General features: G+C 29.8%; 1 protein-coding gene across 1 annotated transcript; it reads right to left on the reverse strand.

Moving 5' to 3' along the window:
- Window positions 1-5,440: 5,440 nt before the first annotated feature.
- Window positions 5,441-27,787, reverse strand: LOC130450999 (calcium/calmodulin-dependent protein kinase type 1). The gene is made up of 9 exons (XM_056789772.1): window positions 27,548-27,787; window positions 26,995-27,129; window positions 22,105-22,179; window positions 14,340-14,478; window positions 13,160-13,283; window positions 9,261-9,401; window positions 7,990-8,116; window positions 7,848-7,935; window positions 5,441-6,994 (listed from the first exon to the last, which is right to left on the reverse strand). Exons 1-9 carry the CDS (start codon window positions 27,649-27,651, stop codon window positions 6,842-6,844), a joined length of 1,086 nt encoding a protein of 361 aa, XP_056645750.1. The 5' UTR covers window positions 27,652-27,787; the 3' UTR covers window positions 5,441-6,841.
- Between the last annotated feature and the right edge of the window lie 195 nt (window positions 27,788-27,982).

Genomic DNA, 27,982 nt, shown 5'->3' on the forward strand with positions numbered 1-27,982 from the left:
AAAATTAATTTTCGATAAAAAAATTATGACTTTGTAAGTCGCCTGTTAATTTCCAAAATTATATTATACAAAAATAAGATTTTCATTAAAAATCAGATCTAATATATCACATTAAATAAGTGTGTAGTTGACGTCAATGTGCACTCACTATTTTTACCTTATTAACATTCATTTTAATTATACACATTAGCCTATTCAGTAAAAAATAGAAAATTTTGTAACATTATTTTTGCAAAATACATTTAAAAACATTGTATAATCAATCGCAGCAAACATTTGAGCGTGAATGTATGATTTATTTTGATCATGACATTCCAGAATCTGGATAAATACTCGCTCATATTTTTTTGGGACAAGCAAATTTAAAAAAAGATCTTTTAGTTGTACTTAAAGATATCTATAAATTTTAAATTGAAATATAACCAAATTTCAACTCAAAAATAGAGAGATATTATTAATGCTATCATAATGGAATGGGTATTAACCATCTGGGTGGTAGCATCTAAAAAGACCTGAAATTGTACAACTTTTTTAAGCTATACATATGTAAATGTACACATGTAAACTTCTAATTTAATTATTTTTAATATCAAATTCAATTCATATTATTTTATTGAATGTATATTAGATGGACTACACATTTATGGCCTCCTAATTTTAAATATAAAGACTTTCATTTACAAAAATAATATTCATCCAGCAATAATAAACTTCGTTTTACTTATATATATATATATATATATATATATATATATATATATATATATATATATATATATATATATATATATATATATATATATATGTATATATATATATATATATGTATATATATATTCTTGATTTTAGGTCTCGTCTGTTTTAAAATTAGTTTTTTTTATAGTTTTTGAAAGAAAGATAAATTTTGACGTTTTTTTTAAACAGAAGAGACCTAAAATCAAGAACATTTAAACATTTAGATGCATTAATATATCAAAAGGTCTAAGAAATAAGAAATTTATATATATGTATATATATATCAGAACTATTTACAGCTTTATGAAGCAAAAAGACTTTTCTATGCTGAAACTTGATTTATAACATAGATCAGTTAATTCTTCAAACATTTACATATATTATTTATCATTTTTCTCATAGCTTAGTAAAAGCTTTTATAAATTGCATCAATTTGTTGAAAAGAATCATACCTCTGTGAAATATATTACGAGACAGGTTTAGCATCCCTTAATACTTACGAATTTAAACATATTTACAACAAGAGGTTGTTATCGGTGAATGCAAAACTAATAGTATTCTCCATGACAAAAAAATAAATTTGAACTTATTAGTAGTAGTTATTTTGGTAGTATTTTACTGTCCTGTAAATACATATCAAGTTTTTTGAAAATGAGTGATTTAATTGGTTAATATTTTTTAAATTTTCAACAAATTTTCCCCCCTCACCTCAAGTAAGCATTTAAAATATCATTTTTTATACAAATATAACTGATACGCATTTGTAGTTCATCAAGGTATGAATGTGATTAAACAACGATTTTATGACAACATTCCTTAGACTTGTGTGACGGCTTTAACACTCTCATTTTTCCATTCTTCAAGGAAGAATATTTGACAGAAATTGAGCATGTTGAAAAACTACAGATGATTAATAGTAATATTTAGTTTTTACTAGCAGACACCTAGTGCCTAAATAATGATCAATGTCAGTTATATTTCGCATGCGTATTAAACATTTTTACGTATGATTATAATCAATTGCCGTAATAGTTTGTTCACTCTTTCAAAACATAAACTATGCAGCCCGTGAAAAGTACATTTTCTAAAACTTAACATTAACAATTTCTTTATAAATAACCGGATTTTTGTTATTAATATAATTAAAAATATTTCATATGGCATTTAATTATTACTGTGTGAAAATTGTACTATGATGTATTAATCGATTCGCGGTATTTTTTTGACACTTGAAGAAAAGCGATTTTTCTTATCCGTTGTAACACATGTCAAAATGTTGGTTTTTGACACGATCTAATTTTGAAACAGATATTTAGTAATTGTAGGGGGAGTCCGAGAGAGTTTGGCAGAGAGGAGACTTTAGCCAAATGAAATATTTCACAGGTTTCATTACTTATTATGTTGTTGCCATGAATTCGGTTTTCAAGAAGGTAACACGTATATTAAGTGCAAACAAGTGCCATTTAGAAGGGAACAACTCTGCCGATAAGTGTGAAGATATGCGGAATAGAGCACAGTACATTATGCCAATTTTACAATGTTACAACTGTTTAAATTACGGACATATTAAAAAACACTGTAAAACCAAAAAGAAAAAATGTTTGAATTGTGGAGAAACACACTTAGAGGAAGACAGAGCGGAATGCGTAATGAAGTGTAAATACTGCGCGAGTATGGAGCACAACAGCGTTAGCAGGAATTGACCAGAGAGAGAGAGAGAGAGAGAGAGAGAGACAACAACAAATACAACGAATTCCCGGAATTGTCAGGTAATCCGACATATAGAGAAGAAGCATATATAACAATCAAAACACTCCTAAAAGAAACACTTTCACACAAATAGTAAAAGCCAAAAAAAAGGAAACCCACTTCACCAGGCTTGATAACTCACAATGGACAAATAACATATCATCAGAAAGAGACTAACCAACAACAACCCCCAGCATCAACATCAACGTACAACCAGTCCCCAGCATCAACATACTACATACCACCCTCGATGTTAGATAGTGAAGATGAAGGAGATACCAAAACATTAAGTGAAAATCCAGATATATTACATGAAATTATGAATACGGCTAATAAACTTAATAAATATGATAGGGAATATACGATCCAATTTATGTGAAAGGCTTACTGAACAAACCAGGAAACAGAATCTTCAACAATGAATCACAACGGAAACACGAAAACCAATAAAGGAGATGATAAAAACCGAGACCAAGGCGGAAACAAAAACTTCAAAATAGTACAGTGGAATATTAGAAGCATCAGAGCAAATTATGATCAATTAAAATTTTTAATATATGAACTAAAACCACATGTCATTTTATTGAACGAAACATGAATGAACTACAACTATCACTTTAACATCAAAAAGTATAGCATATACAGCCAAGACAGAACCGACAGATATGGGGGAATTTGCACCCTCATTAAAAACGGTATAGACCAACATATCATATCATCAAAAAACAATATTTCTAAAGCTCTACAGGTAATAACAATTACGGTACCATCATTAAAAATTAATATAACTAACATTAATCGAACCCCCAGTTTTTATTTATACATTTATATAACGAGCTAAATGAATTAAAAATACCTGCACCAATTACATTATCCAACATTTTAAACAGAGAAAACTACAACATTATAAATCTAATCATGAAATTTATCAAAATATACAAGATTGATATATAAACAAAAATAATAATTATAATATACAGATACATTTAAAACTAAATATGAAAATAAGTCCAAAGAAAATCCTTCCTATCAAGACCCTGGTCCTAATTTTCCTAACCGAAGCAACAACCCAAATATGAAAAATGCTCGGCCGTTGCCCCTGAGCGAGAAGAGTTTTAACCTTTGTTGTGATCGTCCTTTTTGAATGTCTAGAATGTCTAGCTCACAGGAAGAACAGAAGAATTGGGAAAAAAAACAAAAGTCATCAACAAAGAAAGAGAAAAAATATAAGCTTTGGTTTAAAATAAATCAAAGCGAAAACCAGCGCTGGCCAAATACTGTTTAGGTGGAGGCCAAAATAGAAAAGATGTTTTTGCCATGCGTAGAGTGCGTGCAACATCTGACTCACATTGAACGAAGGCCGTAGCCAGTTTAGGTAAGAAGTGATAACCATCAACGTGTTTTGTTGCCCGGTAAGTGAAAAATAGACTTCTGAATAATTTGGCTACCATTATGTTGTAGAAGCAATTGTAAAACCTTTATTAAAGTAAACTACAGCTTAAATTGTCCTTATTTGAGAGATACTATAAGTCTTTTCGATCCAAAACAAATAGATTTTGCGATAGATGATCAAACTGGCATCAAGTAGGCATGTGGGAGACTTTAACCAAGGTAAACTCACCCGCCTATACTTTTATCTTTCAATCTTTACAATTTCATACAATTACTTCCAAATTGATAATGCAAAGATTGATTTTAACTTCCTTTCAAACTTACTAAACTTCTGTTCAAAGATGCGATTCCTATGCCAAAGAAAAGGAAACACCAGCAGAAAAAAGCACAGAATTGATAAAATGGCCCTAAAAATGCTGTACAGGAGATAAATGATGAGCATTCAATTAAGTCAACGGCTCAAAATATGAAATCAATAGAAATACCTTGCGAAATTGCATCAGGGATCCATCCAAGTTTGGGAAGCTTACAAAGCTTGGAAGCTGATTCAGATCTTCACAAGTATTCACATCAGAGAAAGAAACAGTGCTCCTTTCTTACTTATTATAGTGTAGCAAAATGAACTATGGGTAAGCCGGAAATAAGCTATGCAGCTGGCAGTTGAATATGCTAGGGTTAATTCATAAAGCTGCCCAAATCATGGTTAGAAAATAATTCCGCTGGAAAAGATTGGTTTCGCGGATTTTTAAAGAGGAACACGGTCTTAAGTTCAAGAAAACCGGAAGCCACAAGGCTGTCGATATCAACAAGCTTTAATAAAAAGAATGTCCTGGAATTTTTCGAGAATCTCAAGGAGGCTAGAGAGAAGTTCAAATTTGACCCACATAATATTTGGAACTGTGACGAGACCAGATGTACCACAGTTCAAGAGTGCCCTAAGGTGTTGGCTAGCAGAAAAGTATGGCAAGTTAGTGATGTCACTTCTGCAGACAGAGGGCCATTAGTGACTGCATGTTTTGCCGTCAACGCAATAGAAAATGTTATACCACCGTTCTTCGTTTTTCCAAGAGTAAAATTCAATGATGCTTTTCTTACTGACGCTCCAGAAGGATCCGATGGAGATTCATATCCGAGCGGATGGATGACTGCCAAAAGTTTCACCAAATTCATGGCTCATTTTGTTAAATATTCAAAAGCATCCAAGAGGAATCCAGTTTTGCTTATTCTTGATAATCACGAAAGCCATGTTAGCATTGAGGTCGTTCAGTATGCAATAGCGAATGGTATAACGTTTCTTTCCATTCCTCCTCATTGCAGTAACAAGATGCAACCGTTAGACGTCGCCATATATTCACCTTTCAAGGGCCGATATAATGAAATAATGAGCAACTGGATTATAAGTCACCCTGGAAAAACGGTGATGATTTACATCATACTATCACAAGCTGATTTTGCCTTTTCCAAAGGCAGCTCCTAGGTCTAAAAGCCGTCGTGGTCGTAAGTCTGGAAAAACTAGGATACTAACTAAAAATCCAGAAAAAGTTGCTGAAGATGAAATGGAACCTAGAAAAAGAGAGTTAGAAAAACTGCTAAGGAGAAAATACCAAAAACTGCTAAGGAGAAAATACCAAAAACAGCCAAGAGGAAAGTTATTCAATCAAGTCCAGTGAGTAAAATTCCAAAAAGCCCAGCTAAGAACACTGAGACAAATAAGAAGATACTAAAATGTGTCCAAAAGAAACGGTTGACTAGAAGAGTGAAAGACAAAAAAAAATCAAGCAGTGACAGTGATACTCCTGAAGAAATTATTTGTAAGGACAACTCAGATTGGAAGAAGATCCAGAACTAGATCAATGCTGGTTCTTCTTTGTATGCGGTACGGATGAAATGCTGGACATGAAACTTTGTACTTATTGCGGGAAGTATGTGCATGAAATTTGCGTTTGTATGACAAAAGACGATAAAGAAATATTTTTCTGTCCCTAATGTGCCATCTAGGTAGAATAAAAGACCTGTTCACAAAGATTTTTATTCACAGGTCCTTTCGTCTCATAGTTTAGAGCTTTGATAATTTTTATGTTCGTTTTTAAGAAATGTTTATTTGAAAGGCGCAGATCTAATAGTTTTAAGGTTTAGTTGTCTTTATGTTTGTTTTTGATGAGAGATGTTTACTTCAAAGATTCAGATTTATCGTTGTTATTAGCTTTAAGTTATTTTGTTCGTTTTTCATAGAAAAAATGTTTAATTTGAAGACTGATCATGTTCTGTGTTGGCCTTGGCTTTGTTCAACTAATATACTTGTTTGTCCATCGTTTTTCTATTATTTTTCAAGACTGCTCAAAGCCTTCCTACCAATAGGGTAAAGTCTCCCGCCCAGACAGAATCGGTCTTATTTTTTGATAGTTTATCAGGTGGAAAAGATGTCATTATGAGAGGGCTTTCATGACCCATAACGGAAGCCAGGGTCATTCAGTAAAAAGTGGCTAAAGTCTCCCGGACTCCCCCTAATATGACTAACTGAACTTTAAATTATCACAATTGAACAGAAGGAATTTTATAATCCTGAACCATTTATACTTAACCAGAAGTAAACAATACAATACCTTTAATGCTGAAAAATGGAGTTTTGAAAAGAAATATATTTAAAACTGATTATATCAGAGGCATTCAGGTACGATTTCTGTTGACTTTAATTCGGATCATTTGAGTTAGATAAAGAATATCATTAACAATTTCCAATTCATCCGAAAAAAATTATTGATACCATACATTTTAAAATAATTGAATAAAGTCACACAAACAAAATTATGTAAAATAAAAGAAAAATAGTAGGACTTTATATGTTTTGTAAAGAGTCAACAAAAATAATTATTTGTTTAAGAGCACGAGTTCAACCTATGAAAAGCGCAGAAATAAAACGTAATTAAGTGAACAGTAATAAATTCTTTTTCATAATTAATTAGGTTTACTTGTCCTGCGCACCATTTACACTTCCACATGGAGTTCCACTGGATCGACTTGTCAGACTCCGCTGCGGAGTTGGACTTTTACCCCCGCTACCGCCACTTAAAGCCATTTTTTGCATCTGCCTTATTATTGTGGTTGCGTGGTAAGCTTGCTACAAAAAAACATGATTAAGCTAAGAGCTTTCCTTTTCAGCAGGAAGTAAGTAGATAAATAATTGTATTCTTTCTTAAAACTATCGCAATTTTACCACAAGATCATGATTGTGAAAGCAAAAATAAAATTGTTTTTTCTTCAAGTGTATAATATTTATATTATTTTTGGCAACAAAGATCGTAAATTTAACCTATTCTTTTACTAGTGAAATAATGAATGCTCATTAATGTACTGGTAACAAAATAATGTCATTCAATTTTTTTTTTAATTTAATGTTTGTCAGTTTTGAAAAGTGTATTGTGAAAATGTCTCAAGAAGAAGAATTTCAATGTATTATTTTTACGCTTGAAGAAAAAAGAATAGCATTTGTCACTTTTTTCGCTTTTGTTTTTTTTATCTTTATCAATAGCGCGGCAGCCAAATGGGGGGCAAGGCTTTCCAAGCAATTCTCTGGATGACATCAACTCTCCAGTTCCTAATTTTTAACACTGCAAAGCTCGCGGAATTTTAGTCGTTCTCTACCTCACGGCAGTGCTGGGGGCGCAAGAGTCGCCAGACCAGACAGGTCTATTATTTTTTCCGTTTGCTCCTAATAAGTTTCCGTTGCGTCCTTGTGCTCGATTCCAACACATACGTACATAAGTAAGCATGCAAAATTTAAAGTTTATTCATTAACGGGAAGGTGGTTAGTATTGATTACAAAATTTATATTATACAAACAGGGTGAGTTGAATAAAGTGTGGCAAAAAAAGTAATAGTAGTAAAGTAAGTATAAGTAATCATGAATTGGATGAAAATTAAAAACAATACTGACAATTAATTTCGAAATCCAATTATATAGTTTTACTCACCTTCCAACGTGATTTGGCAAAATTCTTTTTAAGCTGTTCTGACACAGTACCATGAATATTCTTATTACTAGCAGCATTACCAGATATCCTAAAAAATTAATATTAAAAAAAAGGGGACTTGTAAGTTATATTTTTACCATACCAGGGGTGACCTAAAGCTTGGCGACAGGTGTATCTCTTCTCGACATTAACGCACATTAAGTTTCTTATAAAATCTTTCGCAGAATCACTAATCTCATCCCAGTAAGGAGAATCAAACTCAAATTCACCTGAAAATACGATATATTATTATCCAGAGCATTTCAATGTCAAGGATATAAAACAAAATGGAAAACTACATTAAAAATTAATTAAAAGGTCAATTCACACATATGTAGCTGTTACAACTTTCCCTAACTCTTTATTATGGTCACCTTACCATATATTTTGAAAGAAACGTCCTGTATATTTTTGGATGCTTCTATAGAAGGATGTTAGAAAAATGTGAAATACCTATAGTAAAAAATAATTCATTTTGAAGTTAAGATAATTTAAATTTACAAATAGAAACACCTTTGAGAAAAGGATATTATTTTGTGTAAGAAAATCATCCTTGAAAATTAATTTCTGTGACTGAAGTCTAATTACATTAACTTTCTTTAATACAAGAAAGTTCTCTTTAGATTTGCTATTATTCCTAGCATAACATATGTTTTAAAAGAATCAATTAATAGAGAGAGGATTCATTTCTATAAGATTTATTTTTTTTTTGCTTTTAGATCAATAAAAAAATTAAATAGTAAAAATAAATACGATAAAAAATGCATTCACGAAATATAAAAAAAATATACATTCAATTATAAAGATTGAAAAATTCTTGTAACGGAATCGAATACAAATAATTTGATAGATGGCTGCTACATATTTTTGAGATACATTTTCTCTTTTTACTTCTTTGACTTTTTATAGGTTTTTTGTGTCTTGTCTTGATTTTAGTTCTCCTTTCTACGAAAATCAGCTTAAAATAGTATGTAAAAATTTGACATTTCAAACTACTTTGGTCTTCATCAAAATATTTTGATTTCTTATAAGAATAATATAAGACCATTGATAATCAGCATTTTATTGTCTATAACTATATTTACTGAATCATATATTCAATAATATTTTTGAACATGTGATTAAGTGAATAAACTGTTTTGTATATTAATGACAAAGAAATGCTGATTATCAATGGTCTGTTAGCGCTTTCAGTATCATTTATTGGTAAAAAAACTATTCCTGATTGTTCGAACAAAATTAAAAATTTATTAGAAAAGCTGTTTATTAATTAATGCTGAAAATATTAACTCACAAATGCAAATTCTTTAAATGGTTCCTTGGGCAATAATTTAAACTAGTGAAAAATGAACTAATTGTCAAAGTAAGTTTTACCTTTAAGGATTTGTGCAAACAAATTTGCATCATTTTCGTCATAGAATGGGGGATAACCACATAATAGAATGTAAGATATTACACCTATGCTCCATACATCAACTGCTTTGCCATACGGTTTCTGAGCAAGAACCTCTGGAGCTAAAACAAATGAATATTTACATTTTTATATCTAAAATTCACGAATCTCTTATTCAAAAACATGTACAAATTTATTTTAGATAACCTGACAGTTTAAGTGCATTAAACGTTGAATTGAATTTGAAACAAAGTATAGTGAAAATATAACATTCATAAATTGTTAGCTTGGAATCAATCATGTAGCTGCGTGTCAATATTTGTTTTGTTTTTCTATGTTAATTCCTAAATTAAAACAATTGTTTTTTTCTGTCATCCATCTTGTCTAGAAACAGTGTTAGTGCTTTAAGCAATTTCTTTCATAACATCATGCGCGAGCTTCTACCGTACATTGTTGAGGACCTCAGCAATAACTGGTACAATATGCTATTCACCAATTGTGTGGAGTTTTCCCGACTTCCCTATTAGCATATATAATAGGACATTCATAAACCATCAAAGTCTTGCTTAGATGATGGCACATACATTGATCTAATGGACGGCTATTTCGGCGGCTTGAAAGAATGACAGGAGCTATTTTTGTTAGCATATACTCCTAATAAATTGCACTTAATTTTTGAAGGCTTCATGTAATCGTTACTGAATAGTTATTCACGAATAAGCACATATGCGACTGTTGATATAAATGAAATAAACCCAATATTTAACGGTAAATACGAGAACAAACAAAACTAAAAATTTATCATTTTAGGTAAACATAAAAAAAAATAAAACGTTTTTTAATGCTTACCCTGTCACTTTTAATAAACTGCATGAAAGTATGGTTACACTATTAACGCGAATAGGTAACGCATTTTATAAATCACTTTATTTCAATTCACTATTTTAACTCTGTAATCACTTTGTAATCTCTTGTAATAAATCAATAGATGAGTATATTATTTTTAAGTTTCAACAAATTTGAAATCGTAAATAGTTTCTATAAAATAGGTACCACTACAGAGATATGAAATCTGTTTTGAAATTGTCATTTTGATTTCAGTTCCTTCCGAGAATACTGCACTGTAGTGTGTTGAATTTATAGTTATAGCTTGGATGGTTTCGTTTTCGACAATTACTGGCACTGGTACACATTTCGGACGATCTTACTTTCTTAATTGCAAAGTAAAGTTTGTAAACATTTTCACATTGTAAACATCTTCGTACTCGTACTGATTGCCTTGCATCGCTATAAAGGGTTTAGGTGGGGTTAGGATATTGTTATTTTTTGTGGGAATAGAATATGGGTGGAAATATGTTATTTTTTATTATTAGCTAGCGATTTTTTTAAATTGTATGTTCGGTAGATGGCAGTAACCAATTTTTGTCTACTGTTGAGAAGTGAGAAAAGGATTATGAGTTTTTACTGATATTGTTTTATGGTAGGCTAGTGCATCTTAGTTCATAAGTTAATAGTTAGTTCTCATTAGTTTTTTCAAACCTTTTGGATTTTGGTTTGCCATATATACATTTAATTTTTAATAAATTTTAGCAGTGGCATCTTTGCATTTAGTTATGTAATTCGAAAGATAATTTGTCGTTGAGGTCAATGTTGAAAGCATTGCCTTCAAATGTCCTGAAATGATTTCCATTGATCGTAATTTTCCTGTACTATGAATAGAATTATTGTGTCCTAAAAGCGCGCAAGGTAACCAGCCCATCACACTACAGGTAACAGCAGATGAGGCAAAGAGGTTTGTCCAAGCAGGAATGGAAGAATCGACCTAAACCGTTGCAAGATAATAAAAAGAAAAACTGTTCCACGTTGTTATCGGTGCTGAAATCACACACACTACACTACTGACTATGCAGAGGAAATTGATAGAAGTGGTGAGGAAGGCCATCAAATCAAAGAGTGTGAGAATGTCCTTTGTATACATGCCAAAGTATTGGAATATAAACAGGATAGAACTAGGATAAATCAGAGCGGGGAAAAAGCTAAGAGATGTTAGGCAGGGAGACGATCTCTGTTCAACATCGTAATATACGGAGATAGTGGGATATGTTGATGACCTGGCACTTATAGCAAAGGAAAAGAAAAGCTCAGAAAACATATAGTGGTTAATGGAAAAAATGGTTGAAATGGAGTTGGAGGGGAGATCATTCTAAGAGGAAACCAATTCCAAAGAGTGAAAGATTTCAAGTATTTGGGTGTGACAATAAGCGAGACAGATAATAGAAGCATAGAAGTGGCAGAGAATCAGAGAGGCAAATAGAGCATACTATAGGAATAGGGGTTTCTAAGGAGTAAATATTTGAGCACGATCACAAATTTAAAAATATACACTAATTAGACCAGTCATTGCACATAGAACCGAAGCCATGTGCCTGTAAAGGAAAGACGAGGAGGATATTGGAATAATGGAGAGAAAGATCTTAAGGAAGATACTGAGAACTGTTAAGACTGATGGAGGATACCTAAGAAGATTAATAAGCCACGAGATCAAGAATGAGGTGAAAGATATAGTGACAGTGTAAAACATCTAAACGCTTAAATGCTTTGGATATATAAGAAGAAGAGATCCGAAAGCAATGATACGGAAGGTACCAGAGTGGAAGTCAGCCATAGAATGACCAAGAAGTCGTCCCAAAGCACACTAGTAACAACAAGTAACGCAGGATATTGTAAAGGTGGGGTGAGGAATTGGGGAGGATAGAGAGAAGTTGAACCTCCCTTACTATAAAGGATAGTAAGAGAGGCGAGCAAGAAGCTGTCACGGGTTGGTAAGTACAACAAGAAAACTTGAAGCGGAGGGAATCACAGCAAAAAATGAATCCACAGAGACCGAAAGGGCGGCTATCATCCGCAATGGATGTAAAGCCAATATACATATATATTTTTTCTAGAATATTGTGATTTTTGGGAGCTTCTTGTATAACTTTGATATATTCAGTTTAGATTAAAGATTTAGATAAGATAAAATGCTGTAGTGTAATTGAATTTATTGCCTTCCAAAGAAAATGGGTTGAAACTTCTCATAAGTGAATCTGCTTATAAACTATTATTATTGGACTGGTCGGAAATTAAGTTAACACTTGTTTGTTTTTGCAACTACTGAAGGAATAGGAAGTACTAGGAAATCTTACATATGCAAGAAATAAAAATAGTTTGACTTACAGTAAGGTACTCATCTACCCTCAGTTTTAAAATTCTTTGGTTGGAATTATACTGATTATGCTAAATATATAATTTCTTCTTTGAATTTCGTTCTCAACAACTTTTATTATTAATTACAAACGTGAAAACCGACAGAAGTTAGGACAAATTAAAATACAGATTACAGATTAATAAGTTAATGCTGAAGTTTTCTATTTATTTAATGTACTAAATTCGCATTAACGTTCGCAGCGGTTCAAGGTACCAAAGGGTATACAAGCAGTAAAGATTTTGTAATTAGCAGTAATAGTTAATAGTGTATAGGTATAATAGGGCTCTAGAAATTGTTATATAGAAAAATTCAGGAGCATGTTTAACCTTGATCATTATTTTGTTACATTAAATCGTGTATATGTATCAAATACAGAATAAGTAAAAACATGCCTGAAGTACTTATACGCTTGCCAAATTCTTCATCTTGTGATTGTTGAGATTTTAAATATAATAATATTAATTATTATTAATCGATCTTAAACCACCAAACTGATACACTTCATACAATTTATACATTATCTTGAATGTTCCAAATACATTTTTTTAATAGAGAACGATTTTTACACCTTGTAAATCTTCAAAATCATTTCTTGCTTATTAGAACCAAATTTCGGTTTTTCTATTTTCTTACCAACATAGCCAGGAGTTCCGCATGCTGTAGCCATTATGCCAGAATCTTCCATTTTAGATAACCCAAAATCGCTTATCATAATTTTACTATCCTCGTCTGGACTATAATACAGCAAATTTTCAGGCTTAAACAAAATTAATTAATGAGCATTTCTTCTGAATAGTGTATATATAATAAAAATATGTAAAATTGGATATCATTTTCTGATATTTATAAGATCTTCCATTATATTGAAATAGGTAGTTAACATCTGACACTATATACATATAAAATATCTCGTAAAAAGTGTTCTTCATTATTAGAGCATTTTTAATTGTGAAAGTAAAGTTAATTAGTATCTTATTATGTTTTATATCTTATATGTAGTGTGATTATAGTCGAAATCGACAAATGCTAACATCATCAAAAACGAAACTATCTCATTCTATACATATATGAAAAACAATTGATGAATATAGAATTTTTAGTGTCAGCATGAGGAAATGTGCTAAAAAGATTGAACTCATAAAAAATGATTGTTATTGAATTGTAAATACAGAATAGCAAAATCGTGCTATGTGATATTGGGTCCTAAGCTTCAGATCCAGCAGATATAATAGTATAAAAAATAAAAATATTCGAATCAATACTTCTAATTATTTCAACTTACGTTATTCTGTATATGTAAAATATTACTAATTATGATACGTCAAACACGAATAGACACTGATTCATTCCTCTATTGTGAATAGACAGCATCCAACACTATTTATTTAAGCTTTGTTAACAATTGTAATATCTTAATAACAGAAAATATATAACATACTAATAATACTTTAAATATACAATTTGCTTCATTTATTCTCGATAATTTAATAAGTTAGAGATATTTACAGCATTCCAATAGTTATAGTCTTCAAGGATAAAAAGTGAAGTAAAACACGCGTCATACAGTATAATTGTGAATGTTGGTAGTAGTGAGTAGTGTATTTACCATGAGTATCACCAAGAGTTCCGAAAATGCCAACTTGTAGTTAAAGTTGTGTTTATGTAAGATATACTATATAACTCGAACCTACTATATTTCTTTATTTTCCTTAGAAGTTCTTAACGTCTACACATTTCCATAATATGTGACAAGTGTTAATAGTTTAATAACAGTCAAAAATATTATAGGGAACTTGAATTATTCTGAGCTTACCTTAAGGTCTCGATGAACTACTCCTTGATCATGCATATAATCTACAGCTTCTAGTACTTGTCTTATTAGGTCGGCTGCATCTTTTTCGGTATAAGATCCTTTTTCCACTATTCTATCAAACAGTTCTCCTCCAGTTACCCTGGAAATATTTAAATTTCTGTTGGTTTTACTAATAAGTTAAACTAGTGCAAACTTGGCAAAGGTAAGATTGAATAAAACCGACAACTTTCAACGTTTATTTGTGCCATTATAATATTGAAATATAAGTATAAATTAATTTGAAACAACATAATGTGCACTTAAAGAGCGTCATGAAGAATAAATTACATTGTAGTATCATCAGATGCTCCGCCTATCACATGTTACAATAATATTTTGACTAATTTTTATGCGTTTGCTAGTTTTAGTCCATTTTTCTTATGTTGTATTGAAATAAGAGTTTTTTGCGTACAATTCAGACATTGTGGTGTAGTTAAGTGTCTGTTGTTTATGGTGAATTCTTATGAAGTTTTCCTCTTGAATCGATGAAAATTAATACTCACCCAGTATTTTGTCAATATAATTTATCCACTTTTAGTTAGGCAAGAGTGTAGTAAACACCTCAATAAGAGATTTTGGGTCTTTAGCATTCTAATGTTTATTATTTCCTTTTCGAGTAGAATACTCCTTCCTAGAACATCTTCATACAGTTGTAAAACAAGATGAGGACTTAGTAATAATTTTTTCTAGTGTTATATTCAAGATGTCATTGTACATCCATTTCAAATTACACTGAACAAGAATTGTTCTAATATATATATATATATATATATATATATATATATATATATATATATATATATATATATATATATATATATATATATATATATATATATATATATATATATATATATTTGTTCTAAATACTCTATTTTGTTTTCCTTTTTTTCCAGCGGGTTCTTATATCTCATGTAGTTCTTTTATCTTCTCCATTATTTGTTTTAGTAGATCTAGCCTATACTTCTACTACTGAATGTAACAATTTACCTGATAATGGAGGAAATTAGTTTATTTTCATTATCATTTAGAAGGAACTACAGAATCCAACTATTTTTTAATTTTTCGACTAATTAATTCAATGTCAATCTGAAAAAATAAACTATTATGCATACAGCCCAAACAGCAATGAATGCAGATGATACTGGATGGTTTGATAGCTAATTAAAGAAAAAAATAACATTATTTAAATTGTAATATGAAAAAATTTTCATTAAAAATAGTAGAGTACTTACTTTTTTGTCAGTTTCACAATGATGTTAGTTCAAAAAAAGGTCTTTGAAAAAACTAATTTCATAAAATTCATTCAACATTCAACAATATAAGCTATCCTTAAATTGGGCAGTTTCAATTTCAAAAAACAAAAGAAACCTACACAATCAAACAACCTCAATATTTATAACTACTGTTATTTTGATAGTTTTTTTAATCAAATGAAGTTCATATTGTATAAAAAAATTAAGATTAAGATACCACAATTCTTGGTTATTTAATGTAAGTAGCTATCAGTCTCCTGGAAACGCCAGAGTGCATCAGGAATGGTAAATAAAAAAAACACGTCTATTAATGACAGACTAGACTTAGTTAATGAATTATTGATTTTTAAATGTGCAAATTTGACTGTACGCTATCCTAATATTGTGTTGTTTGAAGATTCCGGAGAGGTTATGAGTAACTATTTAGTGAGTGTCTTATGTGTTACATAGACTTCGTTTCAGAAGACAGACAGAAAGAGTTTTCATAAAAAGTTTATAGAGTATTTTCAGGTGGTTTTCATGAAAAATTGGATTTGAAATTTTGAAAACTCTATCATCTTAGATTTAGCTGACCTTATTGTTACGTTGATGGTATGAATGATAATTGATATATCTTCCAAAACGACTGTTCAGCATTATCCCTTGCTATATTGAATTGTATATGAGAATCGAAACTATTGAAGTGAAATAGCAAATTATCAATTTTTTTATATGGAAGGAATGGAATAAAACAGATATTATTAAGCTAGTATAAAGGATACTGAAGAACCCATTGGTGGTAATTTTTATTATTGTAAGAGAAATATGTATTGTTAAAAACGTTTATTATTAATTCTTATAGAGTTTATTTATTAAGTTTGCAATTTTTACCTAAATCAATCCATTTGTGTTGTAGAGCTGTAAGACATATATTAAAGTGGACATTACTGAAAAAAGATATTGCATCTAAAAATAAGAGAACATAATGTGGTGATACTATATAAATAGAAGTTTCATTAAATTTAATGTAGTCTTTGATATAATAATTATACTCATAAATATGATTTTATTTTTATCTTATCATATTATTGTAATAATCTTCTAACTTCATAATTCATCTGCTTTTAAGACATTATGAGATGTTTCTTTTATTTGATAAATTCTTTGGTTTTAGTTAAATTATGAGATTATTTTTAGTTTTGTTATTAAGATAATTGGTGCTGTATTCAATATCACATATGATATTTATCACAGGTAATTAATTCTTTGTCGCTAGAAATATATTGTGCAAAATTGGGATCTAAAAATAAAACTTCATTTTGATCGTGCGTATCCTCACGAATATCTTTTTTCAATATTAGTTTATCAAGTTTCTTGATATTTCTTTCTTTGCATTTATTGAAATGTGCTTCAGTTCTTGACATTTTTTTTTTTAATTTTTGTGTGATGTTATCAGGAATTAGTTCATTTATTTTAATTGTTATGTTATTCAATTCATTTTATTATTAGAGTAGTTGATGTGCTCTAACCGACTATTTTTATATGAGATAATTTTGAATTTGGAAATATAGATATCACCTTATCTTTGGGTTTGGATTTTCTGTTTTGATATTTTGCGAAGGATAATTTCATAATTTTTCAGGTTCTGTTTGGTATCGCTTCAATATGCAAGCTCAATGTTATGGTAGGTAGGTATTATTTCATCCATGCCGGTATAAATTTCTTTAATTTCTTATACCTTTCATTATCAAAATATTACTTGACATCGACAACTCGCAAAATTATATTGACTGATAGAACACCTAAAAAATTAAAAAAGTACAAATCTGTTTTAACTACAATAATTTTTTCTTCCGTTATTTCTCAAAAATAAATGAAAGCTATAAATTGAATTTTATAATCACGTTGAAATTTCTAAAATAGAATTAAAGATTTTACTTAAATTGTTTAGATCTTTTTTATCATTGACAGTTTTCTCGTTCCCTTGTAGGTGTATCATTTCTGAAAATTCTCTTTTTCTTATATTTGATTCCGTCTGAATTTTCATAATTGAATTTTGATAATAATTCGTAGGCTCCTGTTTTGTTTGATGTAATTTCTTTATATACATTAACACCGAAAAACAAAATAAGTAATATTATATATCAAGCGTCTTATAATGATTGTTGAATGATTACATAGAAAACACATCTCGGTATTTAGAAAATAGATTAAAAAGCCATTAATACGTTAAAAAAATGAAAATGCATTAATAAACCATGAGATATCACAAAAACATAAATTCTATTATGAAAATTCAATAATTCTTGAGACTGAATTAAATACAAGAAAAAGAGAATTTTTAGAAATTATTCACATACAAAGGAACAAGAAAATTGTCAATGTTGGAAAAGATCTAAACAATTTAAGTAAAATCTTTAGTTCTATTTTAGAAATGTCAACGTGATTATAAAATTCAAATGATGGCTTTTGATTCATATTCATTTTGTAGGTGTTCTATTAATTTGCGAGTTGTCAATGTCAAGTAATATTTTGATAAAGACCGCAACACGTCGAAACGTTAAATTTTTACCTGTCATTGAAAAAACTAATCAGAAGGGACCTAACATCGAGGATATATTGAAAAATTCTTAGCCTACTATAGAACCAAACAAAATTTCAATGTCAAAATATTTTATTACTCAACATATTCTCCTCTTAATTGGATACATTTATTACAACGAACCTGCAACGTCTCTAAACCTTTCAAAAAAATGTTTCTTCTTGCCCTGCAAACCAGACCTCCACAGCTTTTATTACCTCCTCGTTGGAAGAAAATTTACGATCTTTTAAACTTTTTTTCAGTTGAAGAAAGAGATGATAGTCTGACGGAGCCAAATCTAGTGAATAAGGAGGATGTTCTAGTAATTCAAACACGAAATCACGAATTTTTTGCATGGCAACATGAGATTTACAAGGGGCGTTGTCCTGCAAAAACAAAACACATTTGGATAGCTTTCCGCGTCTTTTCTCTTTAATTTTTTCCCGTAGAGTGGTCAGTAATGTCGAAAAATAATCTCCAGTTATTGTTCTACCCTTATCCAAAAAATTCAGTCATGATGACTTCATGGCAATCCCAAAAAACTGGAGTAAGAACATTTCTAGCAGATTTTTGGACACGAAACTTCTTAGATCTTGGAGAACAAGAGTGTCGCCATTTCATCGATTGTTGCTTTGTTTCTGGATCGTAGAAATGTACCCAAGTAACAGTTGCCATAGTAACAATTCGATTTATGATGTCTTCATCGTTTTCAAATCTAGCACAGATCGAACGCGATCGATGCTTCTATCATTGCACGCTTTTTAGTCAACATTCAAACATTTGGAGATTCATTTTGCAGCAATTTTTATCATTTCCAAATTGACGTGAACTATATGATGAACGCATTAGTATGAAATATTTAGTGCTTCAGATCAGATCCGTTTTAGCCCAATTCGACAGTCTGATAAAATCATGAACGCATCGATATTTTCGGGGACTGACACAGAAACTGGCCTTCCCGATCGGTCATCATCTTCAATGGAAAATTTACCTCTTTTGAAGCTTGCAGTCCAATTTTTCACGAAGTACATTGATCACCAAGTATATAAGTTTATCTTCGTAAATCTGCTTACCTCTTTACATCTTTTTTCTTTTAATTTATTACGTAACTCTGGTTTACTTTTTGGACGTCAAACTTTACACTGACACTTCTAATAAGTTAATGTTCGTTGCTATGGTAACGCAATATTTTGTTTATGCACGGAACTGGTCTAGGCTAACTAGATATCAATACATCCTCGTATATATATATATATAACAGTTTAATCGTCCTATAAATAGTAACACGATCTAAATGAAAACAATATTTTTCCTTGACTGTACATTCAAGTGAAGATATTTTAGCCTCTTAATTTCAGTACTAAGAGATGAATGAAAAATTATAAAATCTTATACAAGTTGTATATGATTTAATAAATCACATGAAGTGATTCTAGAAGAAGCAAATTATATTTAACAAAGAAAACAGTGAATTTTCTCATTTGTGATTTTCTATTCTGTTAACATTTCATCAATTTTTTTCTGGGATTAGGTCTGCATGTCTTCCGTAGAATGTGTGACATTTGAAAATAACTTTAACTCTGTTAAATTCTTCATTTATGCAGTGCGTTGTTGGACTTGATAAAGATATGTTTGATTCACTCCAAATGTCTGTTTTTGCTAATTTTGCACACAAGTGCCCACAAAGAAGATATCCTGTAAAAAGCTGTCTTCCCTGTAAGTAGATATCAGACTTTACACCTGAATCATATAAACCAATAAGCCTATTTTAATTTCTACTTACGACACTGGAAAGACTTCTGGATATGTGTTAGGGACCAGTTGATTAAATATACCTCCTAGGTAACTGCCAATATGCTTACCAATCAAGCCAATAGAAGACGAGAAGAAAGCAATGTCATGAATATCGAGGAAAATATCAATCATTGATTAACATAATAAGATTATTGCGTAATAAGAATTACTGCCTAAGATACGCAGATGACAAAATAAATGCTTGAAGAATAATTGATAGGAAAAAACTGGCATTATCAGGTCTGAAACCACAGTGGTAAAGGTAACTAGGATTGCATTTACTAAAAATACTATATTTCGATCATGGGATGTCACACAAAAAGCTGCCATTCGTTGGGAAGATGCAGAAGAATGTATGACAAAAGCTGAGGATTCAATCATAGAATTATTATGGTGGTAATAAGGTAGAATTAGGTTAATGATATGGGTCTGTGGCTTCGTGAGCAAAGACACGGCAAGTATTAAGTAACATACAAAGGCTATCTTGTCTGAGTCTCACGGGAGTCACAAGAACCACTCCCTCAGCTGCAATGGAAGCCTTGTTGAATTTACCACCTTCACATTTTTATAAAATATGAGGCTAGATTGATACATAATCAACGAAACACATAAGCCAGATCCATCGGTAGTCAATCTCGGATCTCAAAGCGGACAAGGCAATCCATCAATGCAACAGTCACAAGATTTAGCTATAACAACCAATTCAACATAATTATACCAAGGAGTGAGACAGGTACTAAAAATGCTTCGCTTGGAAGTCTGGCTACGATCTCTCCACAATGTCTCAAGTGGAAATCACGTTGATCCACTACTGTGTGGGGGAAATCGAAAGACAGGAAAGAGCATATTCGATTCTGTAGAATGCTGCATGCTGGGTAACCGTAATAAGATCACGGTAGCCTAGGTTCGGTCTACAAGAGTCATAAGGGTAACAAAGAGGCAGACGAAATTACCAGACAAGCTGCGTCAATGCCAGTTGTTGGACCGGAGCCCTTGTGCGACGTTGCAACACTTGGGACTAGTTTACAAAGTTTTTAGTAAATGATAAGTTATACCAACAATAAGTTTTGTTAATTAATTATCAAAATTGAGTAAAACATTATTCATAATTATTCTTTTTTCAAAAATTTTATATATAATATATAAGCTGTATATAATATAACAAAAATCTAAATAATTGTAATAGATTGTGTTTATCATTTTAATTTATTATTAATGTTATAAGATCTGCTAAACAAATAAAGAATCTGAAACTTTAAGATTTTATGTTTCTCATCAATAGGTAAGGTAGTTATAAATATGACTGAAATTATTGTTGTTACTTTATTTGATTTTGACTCTTAAGGTATGTGAGCCATTTCCAAGAAGTCTTTTTTTATTCATAAATTGTACATGTTCTCAACTAAAATCCATAAAATTGCCTGTTTCACTAAATCGCATTCATTGCAGTATAATCCGCAGACACTTTAGTGTAAAAATATGTAATTTCTTAGTTTTTGACTAGAATGGCCATATAAGGATTATATTATAAAATATATTGTGTTTGCAACTGTCATGTTATTAAATGGTTTAAAAGTTAATGTTATGAAATATAATATATGTGGATGAGATTGTTAAATGTAATATTTTCAAAAGTGAAATCTATATTTGAAAAACAGCTATAAAATATGTTTATTACAAAATTGTTGTGATTATCTATGTTCCAAAAATAATTAGTGACTGATTTTCAAGTTCTTTTAATGAAATACATAGTCAGATATATTGATTATTCTGTTCTTTACTTGTTTGATTCAATTCATTTCTAAAGAATATTTATGTTAAGACCAAAATTCTACAAATCTTCTACAACTTATTGGTTTCCAATCCTAATCAAGTGATAATTTTCATATCTAAAAATGGTTTACTTTGAGATATGCTGGATTTTTTTCTTTTGTAAATTAATAATGTGGATCATATCTTATGATTCAAAATTTTTGGTGGTAATACATTTATTATACACATATATTGTTTAAAATGTACGATATATTCACTAATATCCGTCACCTAGGTGCTGACTGGCTAAATATTAAACACAAATTTCTGAACAATTTGAAAATTAATGTTATTATATACTTACAGTTCCATAATTAAATACACCTTTGATTTATCTTCAAAAGTCTCTAAGAGTTGTACAATATTTGGATGTTTTAACCTGTAACAAAATATTAATATTAAAACAGACTTAAGGTCATCAAGTTCTTTTTGTTTCAGCAATGCCTACCAATTATAGATAAGTCCTATTATAAAATTGATATATGATAATATATAGAAATATATACTCCACACACACAATATATTTTGATAAATACAGAAAGAGGTCTAAGCTTGCAGTTTTCAACTATTTCAACTTTTTTACTTCTTTGACGTTTCAACCTACTTCGGACTTCATCAAAATATGACTTGATACTGACAATTATATTAATGAATGGATCACCTGCATCATAAATATCAAAATAGAAATTAAATAGAAATCTAGTTTAAGAAGAAAAATAATTTTTCCCTTAGATTTTACATCTCATAAATATGTAGCAGCCATCAATTAAATAATTGTAGATAGCGTCACCATCATTACAAGGTACTTGATATATAATATTACTTCTTTTGTGTTTGGGTGTTTCAGATTTTAGTTTAGTGAAATATTTGGATATTGCATTATGTCCTCTATGACTTATACTAATATCATATTTATTGAAATAATTTGATAGTTGTTGAGAAACTCCTTATACATATGGTAAGGAAAATTGTTAAACGTTGTGATGTTTAGTTTTGTTTCTTATTTGATTATAGTATTTGTTTATTCTTTTTTTGGATACATTATTCATCTTTTTTTGTGATAATTATTTTCTGTAATGCTGTTTTTGCTTTTTGAACAGCTAACCATCTAAACTCAAGATCTGATAGTTGATATATTTATCTAGGCTTATGTTTGAAATCATACATCTATCACCAAATCCACAATTCTAATTAAGAAATGAATTAACAGACCTAAAAATTAAAATAGGTGAATTGATTCCTAATGATATTTTACAAAAATATCGCGAAAAAACTGAAACAATTTTAAAATAATACAAAGCAAATTGATACAGCACCAATCATCTAAATAACAAAACTTAAAAAAAAAGTAAGATCTGATACTTACAATATTATCACTAATTTTGAAAATAAATAAAAAACAACAGCAATATTAAAACTCAAAATATAACTAAAACCAAAGAATTTATCAAACAAAACAATCTTAAAATTTTGAAAGCAGATAAAGTAAAACTGTTATTACAAAATCACTAGATTATAATAATGAAATGATGAAATTATTGAATGATAAGACAAGTTAGAAACAAATTAAACAGGACTCATATCTACTAATTCATATCAGAAATAAAATAATAAAACCATGCCATCTTTTTATTTTATTGAAAATTCACGATGCCAAACCCTTTGAAATATACCTGATATACATCTTCGATCAATCTTTTCAAGTATTTAAACTCCTCTCACCCCATTATCTAATTATTCGAAAAATATTTTGAAAACAATTTCATACCAAAACAAATCCTATATCAAAAACACATGGGATTTTAAAGAAAAAATTAAAAATATTTAAGTTCTTGACGAATATGTATTTATTTAGTTAGGTATAGTTTCTTTATATACAAATATTCCTATTACAATTGTGAAAGATATATTAAGGAAAAATGAGACAGAGTTAAAAGAATACTTAGACATCCTTCAAAACGAATTTATCAATGCTTTATAAGTCAAAAATTCTATCATTGACGGATTAATCGCAGTGACAAAAGAGAAGGCTGACTTATTGGGTCGTATATTTGCTTCTAATTCAACTCTCGATTTGCAGGGAAAACTACCACCCAGACTGTTTAGATTCCAGAAATAGAATTTTGTTATAGAGACATGACAAATTCTCTCAAAGGCTTAGGTATCAATAATCCCACTGGCCCAGATGAAAATCAGCCGCTGTTTTTATAAAAAAGGTTGGCACTACAACTCAGGGTTTTGCCATGTCCCAACAACAACATACTTCAAATGTGACAATAAAATATAAAAACAAATTGATGGTTGCGCTATGGGAGCTTACATATCAAGTGTTACATCACAATTAGTAATGGAAGATCTCGAGGAAACTGTCTTAAGCAAACATAATATACATTTTTTGGTAGAAATAAAAATTTTTGTGAAGTTGTAATCAACTATAGATGTAGAATAAGTTTGAGAAAAATTGGAGTTAAAAATAACTAAAAATATTTGTATTAATTATAACATTAGGAAATAACGAATTGGTAAACTGCTTGATTAGAAATAAAGGTGAAAATAAAGAACCGAAAATAGAGAATACCTACAAAAAAAAACCAATGGAAGTTACGAAATTTACAATGCACAAATCAAAGATATTATCAATGGCAAAGAGGAGCCCCAAGACGAATGTAGCGCAAAAGAAAAGTACAGTGAAGGTAATAAAACATCAAGGTACTGAAAATGGCAAAAAATGGGAGAAGAATGATAACAAGATATATAAAAAAACAAGATATAAAGAAATATAACAAAAATTGTAGATAGATGTAAAAATTATTTGGAAAAAATATCAAAATATTAACTGAAGAAAATGAGCGTGAAATGATGGTCGATGAGGAAGAAATTGTTGATCAACAATTCAATATGCACAACAAATTAATGACACCACCATATAGTAAAAATGTTTAATAGAATATGGATAAACGAAAAAAATACTAGAATATGCAAAACTTAGTAGCTATACTATTCTTTTTGAAAAATGAAGGCATTCACTGCAAGAATTATCCTACAATAATGTAACTAAGTATGGTTAGGTTAGGTTTGTTTAACAATTGATGAAATAGGCGACTGTATGTATTCATGTCTTTTGCCTGCACGTGTTCATTACAACATTAACTATTATTAGTATTTTATTTTGAATAAAACTGAATAAGCTTTAATAAGTAATAAGTAATTTCGATAATTAGCTAAAAATCATCCTCCACCCCCTATCAAATCAAAAAAAATTTGATAAAGGGGGGCGTTGGTAATTTCCCTCCTTATTATGTCCGATTATGATTTCACTATTGCAAATTTACAAAAAATTCCAACTTGAATTTAAAAAAAAATATATTTCAATAAAAATAAAGATGTTAATTAGATACAAGTAGTTATTTACAGTATTTTATAGAAACATATATTGTCAGAAAATATTATGTACAATGTAGTCACAAAAGAAATGTGATAACAAGTGTCTAAATAGCAAATGAAAGTCAACATGTACAAGGTCAGATAAATTTTGAACTACTAAAAATGATTACTTCAGGAAAAAAGGAGATAATATCAAACATTCAGTTATTTGAAGTCAGTAATATAAATTATACAATGAAGTATTTTGGAAAATATTTTAAAGAACATAGTATTATTGATACAAAATCTCTAGCTAACTTAATTCTAATTTACCAGTGTAAATTTGATACATAACAATAATATTGTCTCTCATGTCTCTCTTTCTTACAGTGCTGTAAAAATGCATACTCTACTCTGGGTCCTCAAAAATGATAATTCATTGAATTCAACTTACACATAATTTAACTTAAAATTGATATGATATTTATGTCATAATGGTTAAAAAATGAGATACATTCTAACAAAGAAATTTGATTATTTTGTACCTTAATTTTATTTAGGACTCTTTCAAAGCTATGTTGATAATAATTTTATTTCAAGATTCGCCAAAGAAAATATCACTTGGGGATATATCTGGCGACCTGGGAGGCCGCTTGATTGGACCACTCGGAAAAATGATTATATTTGGATAATTTTACAAATTATTTTTAACATCATTGTGACCAGAACAACTATCTTGGTGAAACCAAATCTGAACATTTAAAGAAAGTAATAGAACTATTGAATTAATTTGATTTTGTAAAGTTCCAAATATATATTTCCAGGTTAATGTCGATATTTCCAGAAGAGATCTAAAATTGATGCTAAAAGTTGAGTTTTGGGGGATATTGAATCAATAAGGGAATGCTCAGGTGTTTATTTTCCTGAGACCGATATCTTAGGGAGAGTAGATTATGTTTAAAATTTATAATATACAAGTATATTAATCTGTAAACAACGTTTTGATAAAATTTTTGATTTTGTATTATTAATTTCACCAAATTAAGTTCTTTTAACCTCAGAAAATAGGTGATATTGTACTTGGGAGATAGTTCTGATTTGTTTGCACTTAAGAAAGGGTAAACATAATTACAATATTCCACTTCATGGTACACGAAAATGAAGGAACCAAAACAAAGGCTAACCAAATCAAACCTTAATCACATATTGCCACACCACTCTGCTAAACAGTGTAGCATTTAAGTTTATTATAATTTATCGTGATATAATTTACCAGTAGATACTTCACTCAGTAATTGTTAATAACATTAGTCTGAGAAAGAAATACTTTAATCAAATGTATGCAAATCTGAAAAATTCAATATAAAAGCAAACATATTCTAATGTCTGTTTGAAAGTTAATAATAACACTATTAGATATTTAGTAATATTGAAAAATTGTATGCTGCTACAAAGATATTAAAATTATTTACACATCCAAATATGAGTTTGTCTCAGTTTTATTATCATATTACATGACAGAAAGGTCAGACACCTAAAAATTACTCAACAACATATGTTAAAAGATTTTTGTAATATTCTTTTAATCTTTTTTTGTATAAAGTTATAACTACATAAGAAACAAGAGTAAAGTTATTTTCATTTTGTTATGTATAAAATGAGTCAAGTAACTAAAATAAACAATATTTATCTATTACTAACAATATGATAGAATGTTATCAGTATTCATATAATGTGAGCAATATCTGTTATTTTCCAACTTCCTTTGTCCACTAATTCAACCAATAATTGACAGGAAAGAATTATAAATAAATTACATATAGCTACTTACCTACGCAGAACTTTGATTTCATTTTCCAATGAGTCTTCTTTACCCTTAAGAGCTTTTTTATCAATAATTTTCACAGCATGCATCACTCCATGATTTTCCTTGCTTTCTGCTAATCTCACTACAGAGAAGGCCCCACTGAAAAAATGGTATTATCAATAATTGAATATCTAAATATACTACATTGTAGTAGGAAAAGTACTGTTAGTAACAAAATAAACCTGTACTTAGAAATGGAAAGCACTTCATAATTGAAAGGTGAAAATAGCTTCACTCAAAAAAAAAATTGAATAACTAATATGGAACTATAAAGGAATTTCATACATTTACCTCAGTATAGATTTGCTCAGAGTGCTATATGTTTCAAGTACAAGGCAATTGAACAAGATATTTTTAAAAACCTTGTACATTACTTTATAATAGTGCTGCAAGCAAAATGGTTGGTCAGAATAAGTCAAAAGAAATAAATGTATATATTCAGGTATGCTGACATATAAACACTATAAAAAAAGGCAAAAAACATACAGTTATTAAAGGATAACATTTGTTAACTTACGTTCCCAACAATTCCTTCAGGTAATATTTGTCTTCCAGAGAAGGTTGTTTGTCGCTTTCTTTTCCATCTTTCTTCTGTTTCTTTTCTTTACCAAACAAGGGCATTTTCTTTATATTTTCAACAAATTATTACTCTTTAACATAACCGATAATCGACAGCCTGTTCTTCACTTCACAAATATTGTTCTATAGTAAAATATCAAAGACAAAGACTTAAAACTTCAAATACGACACGTGACATGGAACGTCAAACCAAAGAATTTCTTCTTCTTCTTCTCTATTTTGGCCTCCACCTAAACAGTATTTGGCCAGCGCTGGTTTTCGCTTTGGTTTATTTTAAACCAAAGCTTATACTTTTTCTGTTTCTTTTTTAATGTTCTTCTAGTGAGCTAGACATGGTAAAAAAAAACACAATCACAACAGATGTTAAAACTCT

This window comes from Diorhabda sublineata, chromosome X (genome assembly GCF_026230105.1).
Source record: "Diorhabda sublineata isolate icDioSubl1.1 chromosome X, icDioSubl1.1, whole genome shotgun sequence".
NCBI lineage: Eukaryota > Metazoa > Arthropoda > Insecta > Coleoptera > Chrysomelidae > Diorhabda > Diorhabda sublineata.